General features: G+C 30.9%; 1 protein-coding gene across 1 annotated transcript; it reads right to left on the bottom strand.

Moving 5' to 3' along the window:
• Positions 1–14,464: 14,464 nt before the first annotated feature.
• Positions 14,465–17,649, bottom strand: LOC126702066 (polygalacturonase-like). The gene is made up of 4 exons (XM_050400679.1): positions 17,112–17,649; positions 15,907–16,196; positions 15,574–15,802; positions 14,465–14,959 (listed from the first exon to the last, which is right to left on the bottom strand). The coding sequence occupies exons 1-4, from the start codon at positions 17,547–17,549 to the stop codon at positions 14,741–14,743; spliced, it is 1,176 nt and encodes a 391-aa protein (XP_050256636.1). The 5' UTR covers positions 17,550–17,649; the 3' UTR covers positions 14,465–14,740.
• Between the last annotated feature and the right edge of the window lie 411 nt (positions 17,650–18,060).

Raw genomic sequence — 18,060 nt, 5'->3', positions numbered from 1 at the left:
GGAAATTGTAAGATTTTATGTATTTGCATTTTTTTTTTGTTTATATATGAAGTTTTATTTTTATTAGATTTTATATAATTAATTTTTTTTTTTTAATAACCACTTTGAAAAAAATTCCTCCAGCTGCAAATAAGTTTTAGCAACCCATATGTTTTGGTCTATACAGAAAACGCAGCCCCTCTTTTTGGCCAATACCAACAGCTCCAACACAAGCATATGCCTGAGAAAGAAATACTCTAATGAATCTTCGAAACTTTGAACCCAACGAAGGGGCTTTTTAAATTTCTTTATTCCAATAATATTATAAGTTTAATGCAGTAGGCCATGGTGGAGACTCCAATGTTATTATAATTCAATCATTCGCGCGTTAATGTGCCTCTTATATCTTATATCCTGGTTTTGATTGCTTCCATGACTTCCGGGCAGATTTTGGGGGACTTCTTAAGCTTCCAGGTGGCATAATTCCATTTGTGAATTTGATAGAATGTTAATCAATCTGAGTAAGCCATGTGAACCGAAAATACAGGCACAATATCCAATTTTATCAACCATTTATTTAAGTTTCACGACATTTGCACTAAGGGTTCATGGTATGGATATAGAAGTCAAATTCAACATGGGATCGGAACTTATGATAATTATGGAAACTAAATTACTTACTAATTAATAATATAATAGAATACCAATAAATAACATAATAGAGTGAATAGAATTATTCTTCTAAAAATAAAAGAGTAAATAGATTATGATAATTAAGGACACTAAATTACTTAATTAACTATAAAAAAATGTTTACTTTAATGAAGACTCAAACTATTCGACAAATGTAAGCATTGTGTGAACAAAAGATTTATTTTAGGAATTTATTTATTTAGTTTAATGATTAACGTGCTAACGTTGGAAAGGATTTTGGATACTAATTTCATACATACTATTAGCTAGGTCAAAATAGGATCAATAATGAGAATATTGTGGCACTTTGCAATCTCGTGTTCAATGACGAACACTTTCATACGAATAAATGAAAAATTAGTATACTAATGACTAATCATGTGATAAAGTACCTTAGCCACTGGTTTTTCCTAACCCCCAAAAAAAGAAAAAAAAATACAGTCCCATTTGAAGATCAATTGATAATGATCTGAGAAGTTTGATCTCAACATTTGTCAAAGAGCATATAGATTATGAGAAAAGTTAACAGATGCTCTAAAGACACTTTTTAGGAGGGAAAAAACAACTAAATCTTTTGACTTTTTTTTATATTTTTTATGAAAGTGGTATTAAAAATTTTTAAAAACATTTTATTAACAATCGCCCTAAGGATACTGTAAACATGACCTATATACTATTTGTTATTTAAAGCTAGATACATTGGCTCCATGCATGATTATGGTATCCCGTAGCCCATGCTACTTTGGTTTAGATTGATCCCCCAAAATCATTTGTTCGAATTCTTAATTCAATGATAGCTTAAATTTTTTTTTTTTGGAAAAATGATTGCTTAATTTCTATCCTTTAAATATTAGTAAAAATAGGGGAATAGATTTTGTTAATCTCTAACTTAATATTTGCATTTAATGTTGCTCACCTGCTCAAGCAAGGACATGCTCGCATTTCCACAAGGACCCAAAATTCCTAGTTGTACCCGGCTTGGCCAATGAGCAGACAAAATGCATGGTCTTTTGCTAAAGAATATTATTGTAAACCAATTAGTTTTCTGAGTTCGGTCTAGAATACATGTTGCAACACAATCTACTCGCTGTTTTGGGCCTTGTTTCAGGGTTTCCCTGTTGCATGCAATGTTAGTTAGCTACCGATGTGATGTGCGTTGAAATTCATGCACACCCATAGACTCCATGGCATGGGGTTAGGCATATGATCTTCAAAATTCAACCATTTACGATATCACACTGTGCAGTGTGGACATTCTCCTATGCGTGAAACTTAAATAAAAAATGTCGGGAATGTACTTAGTTTAAAATGATACATTTTCCACTTAGAAAAACTAATGTGAATATGATAAATTATTAATTATCTCAAATTTTAAAACTATTAAGAAATTGTGAATTTAATAGAATATGAGAGTGTTCAAACTCAAGATCACTTGCTCTTCTACTAAAATAAATTACTACTTGTTCCAAAATTTTTGAACTGTTAATAAATAGCAAATATAATCATTTAACTAATGTCCTTGTAAAAGGATATATAGATCATTGTGTATAAAAAAAATAAAAAATAAATAATAATAATAATAATAATAATAATAATCAAAGGCTTTAAAAATTAAGAGGCTAAGCTTTAACTTAAGATTTTAATGACTTCAAAGAAATAAGTGGAAATGTGATCTAATGGCCATTACCTATGAAATAAAATTTCTACATATATATACATATAATTTTTTTTTTCTATTTTAAAATCTTTCGTTAATTGTAAAGTTATAAAGAACTTGAGTTATCATAAAGAACTTTAACTTGAATGCTATGAATTGAACGTTTAATACTTTAGTTACTCAACCGTGCCTTATGTACGTTTTAGACTTAAATTACTTAGACTTGTAAGCAAACACAGTAGCCATTATGCTAATTAACTTAGCAAGAAAGTATGGAGACTACATGAGTTAGCTAGGTCCATATCCATGCCAAATTATATGTACGGAAATAATATAATTTAACTTAGGGGTCAAGACAAAGACATGAGTACATTAAGTCAAAAGCTATTGTAAACAAATTTCATGAGAATGCATCACACTTCAACCTTCTTCAACTAAAACAACGGTGAGGACTGTCCACTGTTTAGAGATCAAACCTAACTTCACCACGTGGGGGATTTCTTCTTGAACCAATATGGAAAGGGTAAAGGACCTATATATTGACTAAGGAAGTAACTTTCTAAGCCTGCTTAAGATATTTCAACCTGTTTTTTTTTTTAGTAATTTAATATTTATAATGGAGGGTGTGGGCTTTCATCCATAGATATCTATGTAATAAATATCAAAAGATGTTGGTCCAGTTACAAAGTTTTTGATGCAAAATATATATATATATATATATATATATATATATATATATATATATATATATATTAAGCTAAATTGAATAACCTCCCTCAAATGATGCTGTCCACAGCAATTTTAGAACAAATCCTAAAGTTTGGCTTAACTTTGATTCAGTCGGCTAAGGGCGTGGTCTCTTAGAAAAAGTTAAGCTCATTAACACAAAATATGGCCAAGCAAGACTAATGATCCCAACAACCAACTTATTATTTCATGAAAAATCTTTATAGTATGGGTTATAAAGAGTATCATTAAGAGCAGATGCCAATTATACTCACAAATAACTTCACCTATATCAAGGATTCAAGAATCAAGATACCAATTATACTCATCTCAAATAATAATAATAATAATAATAACTAGTCGCTAACTTGTGCAATGCACATGATTATTTTAAATCAAATGCTAACATGTTCAGGTTTAAACATTTCTCAAATTTCAATTATTGAAAGCTAAATTGGCTCTAATATAAGATGAAACATATAATATTATAAAGTAATATTAAAAATGAGATAAATACAAATATTATGAAGTAATATATTACAATAATCATAATGTGCTCTTACATTTGGTTTAATAAGTATTACAAAAGAACCAATAAATATATAATTGTGCTTACATCTTCAAGCTTTATCCAATGCTTTTCAAGAATGTATTTCCTCTCTTTCTTAGGCTCTTCTCTTTTCTCAACTTCTTCAAGCTACTTAATTTTTCGCCAAATTAGCATCAAGTATAACACCAAATTATACCAATTCATGAAAGATTTACAATGCAAAACTAAACACTCTTAATGTCAATAAATTTCATAATAACCCCACGCCAACTATTGAATTATTAAAAAAGTTCAACATTTCTATAATCTTCATGAAAATAATTATTCCATTGGTTTTCATCATGAAATTCAGAAATAAATAACAAAATAGATTATTCACACACAAAAAAAACTTCAATATATCCAAGTTATAAATTAAATAAAATAACAGTACGAATTGTGCTAAGGTGGAAAATGGTACTATCTTTTTCCATATATAAACAACATGACCTGAGACCTCAAAAGCTTATGTGAAACATGTTTAAATTGTACTATATGGTTTTATTCAAACATTAAGAATACAAAAGCCAAAAATCTAGATATTTATGGTATTTGTTTCAAGTTTATGCCAAACCAAAACTAAAGGCATGCTTGAGTGCATTTCACAAAGGCTTTGTGGCTTGGTAGTGTAGTCAAAATTCGTGCAGTCTTCCAAACACACACACACACAAAAAAAAAAAAAAAAAAAAAGAGTCAAAATCTGTGTGGTCTTCCAAACTAAAAAGCAACCCTAAATAAATAAATAAAGATGTAGATGATATGTAAAAAATGGGTATTTAATAATGAAAATTAAAAGGGTGTGAGTTAAAAGAGAAAAAACCTTGGGGGAGAATAGTGACAGGGCAGCCCTACAAAACTATAAAGGAAATGTATTTATAATCAAAACTATAGACAATAAAAAAAAAAAAAAAAAAAAAAACAGTCACAATCACATATTCATACTAAACAAAGGCTAGACTTGAGATATTGTAGTTCATGATGTTATGGTTGGAATGACAAAGACTACAAACAGAGAGTTAAAACAAGAACTGGGTATTTCAAAGGAAAAGGAAAGGTCAAGAAACCATAAAAGGTGCAGGTTCTAGGGTTTAGAAAGAAGAAAAATTGAGGAATAAAATCTCACATTGGGTTAAATATCCTACCTTTATTTTTTAGAAATGATAAAAACTGAATTAAAATAAATAGTTTTTTTATTATTCTTAATCAAAAGTGATAGAATTTTATTGAAAATATTCCAAGTGTATAGGTTCCTTAACTCCTTGGCATGATTAGCCAAAGCATTATCTAACTTATTACACTGTTTAGAAACTATCCTATAATATACATTTTCTACATAATACACAAAAGTATGAAAATGTTCTAACACATCTAAAATCTCCTTAAATCATGGTTCCGCAAGTGAATTAATGCCAACAAATCTCAACAGAGCCGTAGCAGCCATCCACAATGGGTCTTGGCAAGGATTCACTATGGGCTATATAGGAGAACCACAATTTTCTCTAACAATATTGATTAAACCTACAAAATTCTTGGCTTTTGAAAAAGGTCAATGCCATTTTCATTTTGAATAATCATTTGAGTAATAGTACTGACTTTATAGTTTTCTTAATTATGTCCTATATGCATAGATTTCTAAAAATATGGTAGAAGAGTAAATTGAAAACTAAAATGGGATGGTGAAGCTATTTTAACAATCCCAACTCCTATAAGCTTTTATCAAGATCCAAGACAATTTCAATTCCTAATATCAAAACAATTTCAATAACACCAAAGGCAAATCCCAAAAATATACAAATCAAAGAGAAGAAACAAATTGATAGGAAACAAACACTTACAAAGGGACCAAGGATCTTGTTCTGTTAACGCCATCCCCACTAAAACTCTCATTGCCTACAATTGCTCAATGGTGATCTTGCCTACTATATTTGCCATTTAGTTTTAAAAAGTCACAAATTCTGGCCAATAACAAATAAAGTAGAAAACTTCTAAAAAATTCATTTAGGTGTTGCACAATGTAGGGATGTGTGATTAAATAATGCATATATATTTGTATGTTTCAAGAAGTTGCAAGGGTACCAAAAAAAGTAAAAAATAGTGATGCCAATATCACATTGCACAACTTATTATTGCTAGAACCACCAATATAGCAAAATAGAACTTTGTTGCCCATAGTTTGGTTAGACACGCTATTAATTTTCCAAACTTTTAGTGTTGATGGAAGATGTTCCACCACAACTTTTTTCTGTATTTCAGGCTGATTTAGCCGATCTTTTTTAATAATATTATTCAGCTTCTTTCTCAAAAAAAGAAAAAAAGAAAAAGGAAAAACAGAACTGTGACACTAAATATGAAAACAAACATAACAAATACAGCAATTTATTTATGTGGTTATGCCCCCAACAACATAGGTTTTTGTTTTTATCTCAACAAGCTGCCTGAGGTTGATCTTTTGTGTGGGTTGTATATGCCTGGAATCACTCACAATATTAGAAGACCACATAAAAACCCAAAACCCAAAATCCAATTTGCATTTAATTTTGGTAGGAAAATTTTGTGGGATATAAATTTAACTAAAGCACAAACCCAAAAATTAATCATTCATATTCCAAATCCCATCAAGTTTCCTATCATGGCCTAACCACAATTCAAAGAACACCAACTAAGAAGCCCTACAACCATAAATTCATTGACACAACTTTGATAAGTATAGTTTATAACTTTTGCTATGTTAGAGAATGAATAGAGCATCAAGCATAATTGTAATCAACAGATCAACAATTTTATCAGCACAAATTAAGTTTGACTCCATGACATCTAAATTGTAATCAAATAGCACTAAGAAAATAATTTTTGAGAAAATATTATATAATAAATAGTTGAATACAAAACATTACCTTATGCAACATTAGCGACAGAAGCAAATTGAGAGTGGTGATGGATTTGGCTGAGATTAGAGAGAGAGGATAGGGTTTGAGTTTGAGCCCTGAGAAAATAAAAGAGAAACAAGTGAAACAAATCAAAGAGAGATTATAGGCACTGGTTAGCTCCATCCTCTGATACTGAGGTGAAATTTCAAACATGATACAATACCTCTTTTAGGCGTTTTGTCATACAGATGCGTGCTTGAGCATATAGTAATTCAAATAAATTACTAAATATAAGAGATATTATGAGGTAAAAAAACAATTTAACATATGGTAATCAAAATTTAACATACCTCCACTTTTTGAAATTCCAATAGAAGGTTTATTAGTTCCAAAGCCAGTCACTGTTGCAACAATGCAAGAATTAGCTAGGGTTAGGTTTCGAATTATTGAAACCGTATTGTATTTTAAATACAAACCCATAGGATTTTCTTGTATTCAGCTTTGGACATGTAAATATGTAACGAACAATACTGTGAAACCAAATAATGTTGTACCTGGAAGGAGTAAATATCTAGGAAAGCAAGCGTACCTAGGCTTAGGGGAAGGAACAAACATAATATATGAAAATCCAAAATATATGAGAATCCAAAATAAGCAACTGAAAATTGAACCGTAAAGAACCAAAGGTCAACGTGAAACAAATATATGAGCCAAAGATGGTAAATTTGTTAAATAATTTAAACTGGGAAATTTAAAAAATCAAAGAAAAACAACCATCGGTACCCTACCTAAAATAACCCTAATTAAAAAAAAAAAAAAAAAAGCAAAGGCTTTACAAATCAATGTCAAGCATTTGTTCTTATCAAAACCAATCGGACCACAATATCATAATCTAAATCATATTTCCAAATTTAATATATATATTTCCTTTGTTTTCATCATTAAGTAGGCTACCTTTCCTTTGTTTGGTTTCAATTGAAAAACTTAAATTCAGAGAAAAGAGAAAGAGGAAAACAAGCGTACCTAAGCATTGGGTGTGGAAAGGGTGATATGCTGAAAAGGCCAAAATGGGTGCATTGAAAAGGCCCTTATGCTGTTCCGTGATATGCTGATGGCTGATTTCGCCATGGACTATATCACAGTTTCATCAGTGCTGGGAGCTGTTGCACTTTTGAATAGATCAGGCATTAGGACTTAACTACATGCCTATATTGCAAAGTTGGGCTTAGATTCAAATGTCTCTGTTGGCAGTTCACTGATGACTATGTACTCCAAATCTGGAAGCGTAGGAGATTGCCGCAAAGCATTTGATCACGTAGAGAATCCTGATTTGATAGGTTGGACAACCATGATTTTTAGCTATGCTCAACATGGGTGGGAGAATCTGAGTTTTGGGTTTTGATTTTGGGGGAAGAAAAATGTGAGTTTTAGGTTTAGGGGAAGGTGATGTTAGCGTGTGAGAAGAGAAGAGAGATTTTGAAGAAGTATCAGTTTTAGGTTTAGGTTTTGAAGAAGTATTGGTTTTGTAATGTGTGTTTGGTGGGGAAAATAATGAGATTTAATTTTTATTTTTAACAATGCTGACGTGAGTAAATGGGTTGGCAAAAAAATCAAAACATATAAATCAAATTAAAAAAAAAAATGAAATGCTGACGTTGAAAATTGTGGGAGTTTCAAAGATTTCGGTTTTATAATAATAATAATAATAACTAGCCTCTGAACACGCGCTTACATGCATGCTCAGAGGTTCTTCTATTTTTTGGGTAACAATTAATAATTTGTATTTATTATAATTTGGGATTTCTACTTTTTCCAATTACAAAAAAAAAAAAAAAAAAAAGAATATGTGAGGTGAGTTTTGTAAATTGGAAGAGTTTTAAAACTAACAAAAGAGTGATCTTATTTTGTAAGGAGTTAGAAAGTAGAAGTAGGAATTTTAAATTAACGTAAAAGTAGGAGTAGGAGCTTATTAAAGACAGGAAGGCATTTAATGTAGAAGTAAGAATTTATTATTTTTGTCAATTTACTATTTTAACCTCATTTTTAAGTTTTAGGTAGGGGTATTTTTGACAATAAAAAAAGCAATAACTAACTTTCTGAATCCTCTTAATATATACAGAAAAATAATAACTAATTTTCTGAATCCTCTTAATATATACCGATAATAATAATAATAATAATAATAATTCCATAAGATTATCTATTTGACCTCATTATTAATATTAGGGCAGTTTTATACGTGATATGTGGAGCAAAAAACGGAGAAGAAATCGGCAGTCTTTCTAATGGTCTACGTACATACTTTATGACTTTATCATTGTTTCTCGTATCATTTTGACAAAACCATTGTTTCTCATATCTAAACCGTCAATAACTGTAAAGGTATTTTATTTAGTCCAACCATAAAAGGTGTTGTCCAACGTAAAACTCGTTTTCTTTTTCCTATTGGTACAAGAAAATAAGACATTTTAAATGAAATTATTAGGTCCATTAAGGACTGCAATGGTTCTCTCTAGTAATCCAAACCAATAAAATGTTGTTATTTATGCAAATGTTACATCATTTAGTGATTTTTTTTTTTTTTTAAATTCTTACATTAGTTAGAAGCTGACTCACACACTTGCATAAGCGGTATTGTTCATTAGTTTGGAGAATCATTTCAGCAGTTCTTCCAATAGACCAAATAATTTCACCATTTTACCATAAAAATTTTTAGGCCCAACATTACACTTTGGACAAAGTTTGGTGACAAACTTAGTTGTAGACTTAGTTGTAGACTAAGATTACAACTCTTCTTAATATTTTTTTTTTTTTATTAGATGTGAAAAATCCACAATTGTATTATATTTTCTTCTTATATCCCCATTCTCAATACTTGCAAAAATCTAAGAAAATCAAATATTAATAGCTATGTCATCAATTATAATTTTAAATTTCGAGTTTTGTAGTAATTATGCATAAAAAAATAAATTTATAGATTGAATAATAAATAGCATCCGATTAGCATAAAATTTGACATGAGTTTTAACTTTTAAGAACATGCAATTTAAATGTTAGATTTTCAAAATATGTAACCACATTAATTTGTTTAGTGAGAATTGTAGCCTTAAACTACAACTAAGTTTGTAACCAAACTTTAATCTGTTTAGCATAGTGGGGGTTTTGACTATTTGCATTTTACAAAAAAGGAACCTGGGAAGAAGGTTCCATTTCAAATTTAAACTCGCTATTCCATATTTCAACTCACTATTCCATTATGATTCCCATTCACGTGATTTCTGATTTATCTATTCACAATGCATTTATTACTTTTACTTTGTGATGCTTTCTTTCCTTCTTAAATCTCAACTATTAAATATAAAAAATAGTAAAAGTAAAAAAGTAAAGGTAAAAAAGTAATTAAAACAAAGTTGTGAGGGGATTGAGTGAATTGCACAGTGCAATTGCATGAAATTGCACTTGTTAGGTCCTAAAACTTTAGGAACTAAATGTATTAGAATTTCACTTTGTATATGTTAGCAAACCATGATCAAAACAATAAGTCTAGGTTTAGGCTTGCTCAAAATTTATTTGTTATAGTTTGAATCGGATTGGATACAGAAACTTATTGTGCAAAATTGCAAAGTTTGATTGATCAAAAGTAAGGCTCGATCGATCGAGAATCGTATCTGTAGAATTTGAATTAAGCCCAAACAACAGTTTAAGCTTATTAAGGATTAGGGTTTTAGATTTACTTCTCCTAGTATATAAAGGAAACCCTAAGCACGTTTTTAGGAAGGGTTTTTTGAGAGAGATTAGAGTGCATCTTATGCCTCTTTTGTAGATCTATAGTTTTGTACCCAAAAGCTCTTTAAAGTCTTTTTGAGAGTTGTGTATTGAATTTTCTGTGAGATCTAGAGGTGTTTACCTTCATACACACACATAGAGCTATTAAGATCAAGATTTGCATAAGAACTTGATGGTGGTTTCAGTTGCTACATAAAGAAATTTCAAGAAGATTCAAAACCTTTAAGTGAAGTCTCAAAGTCACAAGTAGGAGAACTTGTGGTTGCTGTAGATTAAAGAAAGAAGTAGTCTGTTGACTCGGAGCTATCATGTGGTCGTGATAGTAAGTTTTCTACTCGAGGTAGGAATAGGATGTTAGTGGTCTAAAGCTTATTGTACAAACTTCAATTTTTTCATAGTGGATCTGTTTTACCTTAAGGATAACTAGGTTAAATCCTCTCTAGGTTTTTTACCGGTTAGGTTTTCCTGAGCTATTATATCGTTGTGTTCTTTATTTTATGCTACTTTACATAATATGACTTTATTGTTTTAACCTAGATTTGAATAATAAACCTAAATATTCACTTGGTTAATTAATTATGTCAAACAATCTAGTTTACAAGGATCTAAAAGCTAACAACACTGGATCCCAATCCTTCTCCTACAATCCTACTCCTCTCTCCTTCCTCCTCGTGTCTCTGATTGCTCTCATATCTTTTTTTTTTTTTTTTTTTTTTAATCTCACCATGCAATCAATCGGTGCTCCTTAAATTTCTTACTTTATCTGCGGATCTTCTTCATCATTTTGTCTTCTTTGTTTTTCTTTTTTCTCACTTCAGATCTATGCTAGAATTTTAGACCGAAAATCAAATTTCATCGACTTACAGTTTGAACGGTCTAGGTTAGACCTCAGTTCAAGCGATTTTCTCATATTTTTTATATGCCCGGTTCTCACATATAAAAAACCGTTTTCATGAACTGTTCATGGTTAACTCGATCAAACCATGTGGTTCTGTCCGAGTTTAAAAACCATACTTTTTATAGGAAAAAAATAATTAATCATTTTAACAGCTTGTTATATTTCCTACAAGAATAGTATGAATTGTTTTAAAAAAATACTTTATTAACAATTGTCCTAAGCTACTGTAAACATGACCCATATACTATTTGTTATTTTTTTAATTTTTTTTTCTGGATATACTATTTGTTATTTAACGATAGATACATTGCCTCCATGATTATGGTATCCGGCATACTACTTTGGTTTAAATTGATCCACTCAAAATCATTTGTTCAAACTCTTAATTCAATGATTGCCTTTTTCTTTTCTTTTTTGGGGTAAATGATTGCTTAATTTCTATCCTTTAAATATTAGTAAAAACAGGGGAATAGATTTTGTTAATCTTTAATGCAATATTTGCATTTAATGTTGCTCACATGCTTGCATTTCCACAAGGACAGGACAGGCCACATTGCAGTGGACCCAAAAATCCTAGTTGTACTTGTACCCGGCTTGGCCAATGAGCAGACAAAATGCATGGTATTTTGCTAAAGAATATATTATATACCAATTAGTTTTCTGAGTTCAGCCTTCAATACATTGGCAACATAATCTCCTCATTGTTTTTGGCCATGTTTCAGGGTTTCCCTGTTGCATGCGATGTTAGTTAGCTAGCTATAGCCACGTGATGTGCGTGCGTTGACATTCATGCACACCCATAGACTCCATGGGGTTAGGCATATCATCTTCAAAATTCAATCATTTAGGCTATGACACTGTCTACATTCTCCTATGCGTGAAACTCAAAAAAAATTAAAAAAAAATAAATAATAATAATAATAATAATAATGGTACCCAATGTCGTGAATGTACTTAATTTAAAATGATAAAATTTTCACTTAAAAATGAACAAGATTGGTAATAAGAATATGATAAATTATCAATTGTCACAAATTTTAAAATTATTAAAAAATTGTGAATTTAATGAGATATAGAGCAAATAGAGTTTTCAAACTCAAGATCACTTGTTCTTTTACTAGGATAAATTACCATTTGTCCCAAAACTTTGAATTGTTAGTAAATAGCAAATATAATCATTTAACTAATATCCTAAAATGATACACAGATCATTGTTTATAAAAAATAAAAAAATAAAAAAAAAGTAAATAAATAAAATTTAAACATGCTATATATAGGTTGCCAATAAACAAAGGCTTTAAAAATTAAGAGGCTAACCTTTAACTTAAGTTTTTATGACTGCAAAGAAATAATTAAGTAGAAATGTGATCTATTGGCAATTACCCATGAAATATATAAATATATATATATATATATATATATATATATATATATATATATATATTTCTAAATCCTTCGCTAATTGTAAAGGCATAAAGAACTTGAGTTATCGCGGCTATAAGCAGAAATGTGATCTGATGTCCCGCTACCATTTAAACAAGAACGTTAACTTGAATGCTGTGAATTGAACGTTTAATACTTTAGTTACTCAACCGTGCCTTATGTACGTACCGTCATGTCCCAGTACTCCTCTAATTGGACTTGAATTACTTGGTCTTGTAAGCAAGGAGTAGCCATTATGCTAATTAACTTAGCAAGAAAGTATAGAGACTACATGAGTTAGCAAGGTCCATTTCCATGCCAAATTATATGTACCGAAATAATAGAATTTAACTTAGGGGTCAAGACAAAGACATGAGTACATTAAGTCAAAAGCTATTGTAAACAAATTTCATGAGAATGCATCACACTTCAACGTTCTTCAACTGAAGCAACAGTGAGGACTTTCCTTTAATTAGGGATCAAACCTAACTACACCACATGGGGCCGGGATTTCTTCTTGAAGCAATATGCATGGAAAGGGTAAATGATCTATATATATTGATTAAGTAACTTCCTAAGTCTGCTTTAAGATATTTGAAACTGGTTTTTTATTTTTTTATTTTTTTATTTAATATTTACAATGGAGGATGAGGGGCTTTGATCCATAGATATTTATGTAATAAATATCAAACGATGTCAGTTGATTTATAAAGTTTTTAATTTAAAAACAGAAAAGATAATATTTTAAGCTAAACCGAATAATCTACCTCAAATAACACCGGTAGATTTTTTTTTTTTTTTTTTCAATATATCAAACTTAATAATTCTATTAAGAAATATAGAAAATGAAATAGAAATTTATTACTATAACCAAGGGACATGATTTTATTTAACGTATGTAGAAATAACTCTTCTACGGCTCTCTATTATGGCAACACCAATTAATAAAACACTTTCATATCATTAATAAATCTTAAATATGTGGGTTTTGTTAGCTTAACTGATAAAGTCTTATGTCATCAAATAAAATATTTGGGAGACGATCTCTGCCTATACCAAAAAATTAATCAATGTTTTAGTCTAATGATAAAAAACAAACATCGTAAATATTTAACTATAAATAATTCTCAACTTCTCCGAAGTTGGGATTTTATCATGTACAGCTCGCCACCCATAAGATTTTAAATGGGCTATTCATAGTAAAGCGCCCATGAGTGGAGAGACCCCAAATTTCGCTATCTAGTAAATATTTGGTTCCCCTGTTACCTTGGCATGTTAGAGGTTTTGGAATTTTGAGTAGGGATTAATTAATTTTGGAAAAGACCTTTTAACTGGTTAGATTTGGGGAAAGACATTTCTAATGTGTAAATTATTATATACAAATTTTTTAATAATAAAAAGGTTGTCATGTCACTGAAATATTTCCATTAATTTATTTGTTAAACATAGGTTAGGAAACTGATGGAAATTAATAGAGGATCCAGTAGTGCTAATTTCTTAAACTTGAGGGATGAATAGCTCTCACTTACAACTTTATAAATCAATAGCGCTAGTAAACAAACTTTGGAACCAACGACATATTTTTATATTTGTTCATGATAGAATACTTTTTATGCCAAATATTTATTATAGGATATTTTATTCAACTAGGGGATGCATAGGCTTTGAAATGTCTCCTTTGAAGTTTTTTTTTTTTTTTTAGCTTCCTTGATTAAATTGGCTTCATAATATAATTGAATATAATTCATGTGGCATCTTATTAAAAAATGGAAATGATAAAAATCTAGAATTCCAGTAAGTGAGGTCCAATTGACAATAATACATTAAACACAATCATATCTCTTATAACAATTTAATATACAAAGTACAAACACCCAAATCGGGATTTAAAGTTTCAACATTATATTTTGATAGCAAGGCCAGGCATGCTCCAAGAATGCCCAATCAGCAAGCACCGCCACAGGCTCAAGCAATCAACCTATCACTTAATGACCTATCTCGCTAACATTCATACTATAAAAACTAAAAAGATGTATAATTTTCTGCCCTAAAGATGAAAGGAGAAGAATGTAGATTACTTTTTTGTCCTTCATAGATATGGATTTTGTATAAATTTTTCCCCTCTACAAGCAACTTGTGGGCTGGACAAAACCAGTAGAAGCTCCATCTGCATGGCTACATGAAGCTTGGGCTACTTGATTCTTGTAAGTGAGCTTTACATTCTCCAATCTTATTCTGGAGCATGGGTTCCCTGGACTACAATCAAATTTCACAGCGACCTCTGTTGCTGATGTTCCATGGATATCTTGGTATGTCACATCACTAATTTTTACACCAGAAAACTATTAAAATGAAAAAAAAAAGCATATGTCAGTTTTTCACTTGATAGTAATATCATCGTATGCAAGTTCCAAATAAATAAATATATATATATATATATATATATATATATATTGAACAAGTTATGAAGCAAAGTACAAAACTTTGAAAATGTTTTGGGGTCTCAATTTGGGTTCAAAACTAAGTTAAAGTAACAGTTGTATCTGCCATGATAATGGGCCTAAATATATAGTGGCATGAGTAGTTTAAGAACCTATGTTGTGTGATTTCCTTGAATATGTTAAAGCCTTTTCGGAAGTCACCATATCTTGATTTATACTATATGTACGTTTGGATGCTGATTATTTCCTCAGCGTCTGCATTTTGGGTTTTTTTTTTTTTTTTTTTTAGAAAAGTGTGTTTTAGCTTTTTAGTGGATTCCATGCACTACTGTTCACGAGACCCACAAACCTCTTTTTTCATACAAACTTTTATTAAAAATGGGTCACACGACACTATTTACACATTTAAAAATTATTTTGCTATAGTATTTTTAGTTTTCAGTTTTCAGTAAAATAAGCGGTATTCAAACACACCCTATATCTGCATGCAAACCTTAATTCAACAATTATCTTACCTGACCAGGGCAACCTTTGTTACTGGGGCAATAATTTTGGTCAATTACAATAGGATTTTGGACATTCATCATAACGGCATGTTGGAATAGAATGTTCCTTGCAAATCCATTACTAGGCCTTCCCCATGACTTAATCCTCAATCCATTTTGAGTTCCAGTAAAAGTAGTTGTTTTAACTGTCACATTTTTTACACCAGCCTCTTGTAAGTCCTTGCCTAGACTCCCAATGCTGAATCAATTAATTACGCAAATGAGACCAATTTAAAATCAACATATAATGTAGTTGTTCGAATCATGTAATATTTTAAAAAAGATTAAAAAAAATCTATATACCTGATTCCATGCCCCGGTCCACATGCAACATTCTCAATCCACAAGTTAGTGGCACCAGGACCAATTGAGATGCAATCATCACCAGTCCCGATCTTGGAGTCAAGAATTGTGACACTTGAAGATAACTGAACGTGAATTCCATCGGTGTTTGGGCTGTTTCCAGCAGCAATGACTCTTACCCCTTGCATTTTCACGTTGTGGCAGCCATTGACAACAATGTGAAATAATTGGCTATTTAGGGAGGTTAATGCACGGACTACAATGTTGTTTGAGTTGGAAAATTGCAGTGTCTGCTTGCATATGAACAAGAAAATATTCGAATTATTATTGTTTTGAAATTTGCAAATAAAGTATATATATATATATATATATAATATTTCTCTAAATCAACGATAAATATAACTTATAAGGCTAATATTCAATATAATATGTTGACCTTAGCGGGAAGGACTGTCAATTCAAGCAACAAAAGCCTAAGCAAGTTGTTTGACCTTTGACATTCTCATCAGTTTTTAAGCTTGTTTACTGATATCACAAGGCTCGAGATTTATTTAAACACTAATCAAATTGGCACAAAATTAAATATTCTACTCCATAACATGGTATTATTTCCAAGATAGTAGTCCTTGGGATTTCCTTAGAAGTTTGCTAGTCGTGGCATTAAGTGAATGTAAGTTGGTATTTTAAATTGACAAAAATCTCCTACAAGAAGAGCAAAAACAGTTAAACGTTTAAACCCAAAAGGCAAACCAGTTTCCACCAATCACTCCCAGTATAATTACCTAGAAAATAAAGAGATTTTTTTAATCCAGCAACAAAAAGTTAAAACATTTCAAATTTTTTTTTCGTTTGCTCCGTCTATGTAAGAAAAACCAACAGTAATACCAACCATAAAAAACATTGTTCTTCTTCACAAATTCTATGTGAACACTTCTAACCAAATTGCATGGCACTTGACAGTTTCCAATGTGAAACTATTAGTGCATGTGCATTTAGATAAACATAATTTTTTGTGGAAAACTTATGTTTTCAAAAGCCAGGTGAGACTTAAAAAATAAAAAATTGTACACAAACCAATAAGCTTAAAAGCTAAAAGAAAAAACTAAAGACAAAAGGCATTGTTAAACTCAAAATATTTAAAACACCCCTTAGTCAAATGAGCTACAACTTCACCAAGAAAAGGCAATTTAGTCATTTTCACATACCGAGGCTCCCGAAGGACAACTATTGCCAGAGGCTTTGCAAGCCCACAAACCAGTGCCTTGACCGTCAAGAACCCCACCAGATATGGTAACCCCATCGACATGTTCAAACACAAGCCACTTTCCTGTATTTCCAAGGACCCTATAGTCTGATGGGGCTACAAGTGTCCCAACTATGCGCATAATGATAGCATTGTTCTTGCATGGTCCACTGAAAACCACTTGCCTGAGATAGAACCTCCCTGCTGGCACATAAATAATGGCAGGCTTTACTGACGCACAAGCTTTTGTCCATGCACTAACAAAAGCCCGAGTTGAGTCCGTTTTCCCATCTGCTTTGGCTCCCAAACTCACCACACTGTATGTCATAGGAGTAGCTAGCACTGTGGAAATGAACACTGAGAGAAGTGCTAGAACGAGAGAGCTTTTGGGGTATGCCATTTTGGTTAATTTGGATGAGAAACTAATGCGTCTGTTTGTAACTTTGTGTGTGTGTGTAAAAGAGAGAAGAAGTGGCTTAGGGAGTTTAGACTTTAGAAGTTGAGAGTTTTGGAGGTGATGAGGAAGATGAAAAGGTTTAAGGGTATTTATAGGATTTGAATGTACATTTTAGTTTCTCACTTTTTAGGATATAATGTTAAACAAGTACGCAAAGCTGCGCCGAAATTTGGAATGAAAAATATTGTGGTTTTACGTTAAAAAATTTTAAATCTCATCTTAGTTCATTAAAGTACCCTTACGTGGGACATACTGGTACATGTCTTGTATTTATGGATTGGGTTTTGGATGCTTCTGCTAATATTTATAATAGCTTATAGCTGAGTATCCAATGCATGTGTTTAAAGTTGACAAACTATCATTATCAATGCTTGTATTATATTTATAAATTTTATATTGTATGTTTTAGGGGTATATACTATGGTCATTGGCCACCCCCTTGATCTATTTTCTA

This window comes from Quercus robur, chromosome 10, assembly GCF_932294415.1.
Source record: "Quercus robur chromosome 10, dhQueRobu3.1, whole genome shotgun sequence".
Taxonomy (NCBI): Eukaryota; Viridiplantae; Streptophyta; class Magnoliopsida; order Fagales; family Fagaceae; genus Quercus; species Quercus robur.
This window is presented reverse-complemented; position numbering and strand designations above follow the sequence as displayed.

Bases quoted from the DNA above. Each gene is read 5' to 3' on its own strand.
- LOC126702066 (XM_050400679.1), bottom strand. From the start codon at position 17,549: ATGGCATACCCCAAAAGCTCTCTCGTTCTAGCACTTCTCTCAGTGTTC. The intron at 16,197-17,111 runs GTATGTGAAAAT...ATATGCAAGCAG, and splicing joins GTTGTCCTTCGGGAGCCTCG to ACACTGCAATTTTCCAACTC. The intron at 14,960-15,573 runs GTAAGATAATTG...TCATTTTAATAG, and splicing joins ACAAAGGTTGCCCTGGTCAG to TTTTCTGGTGTAAAAATTAG.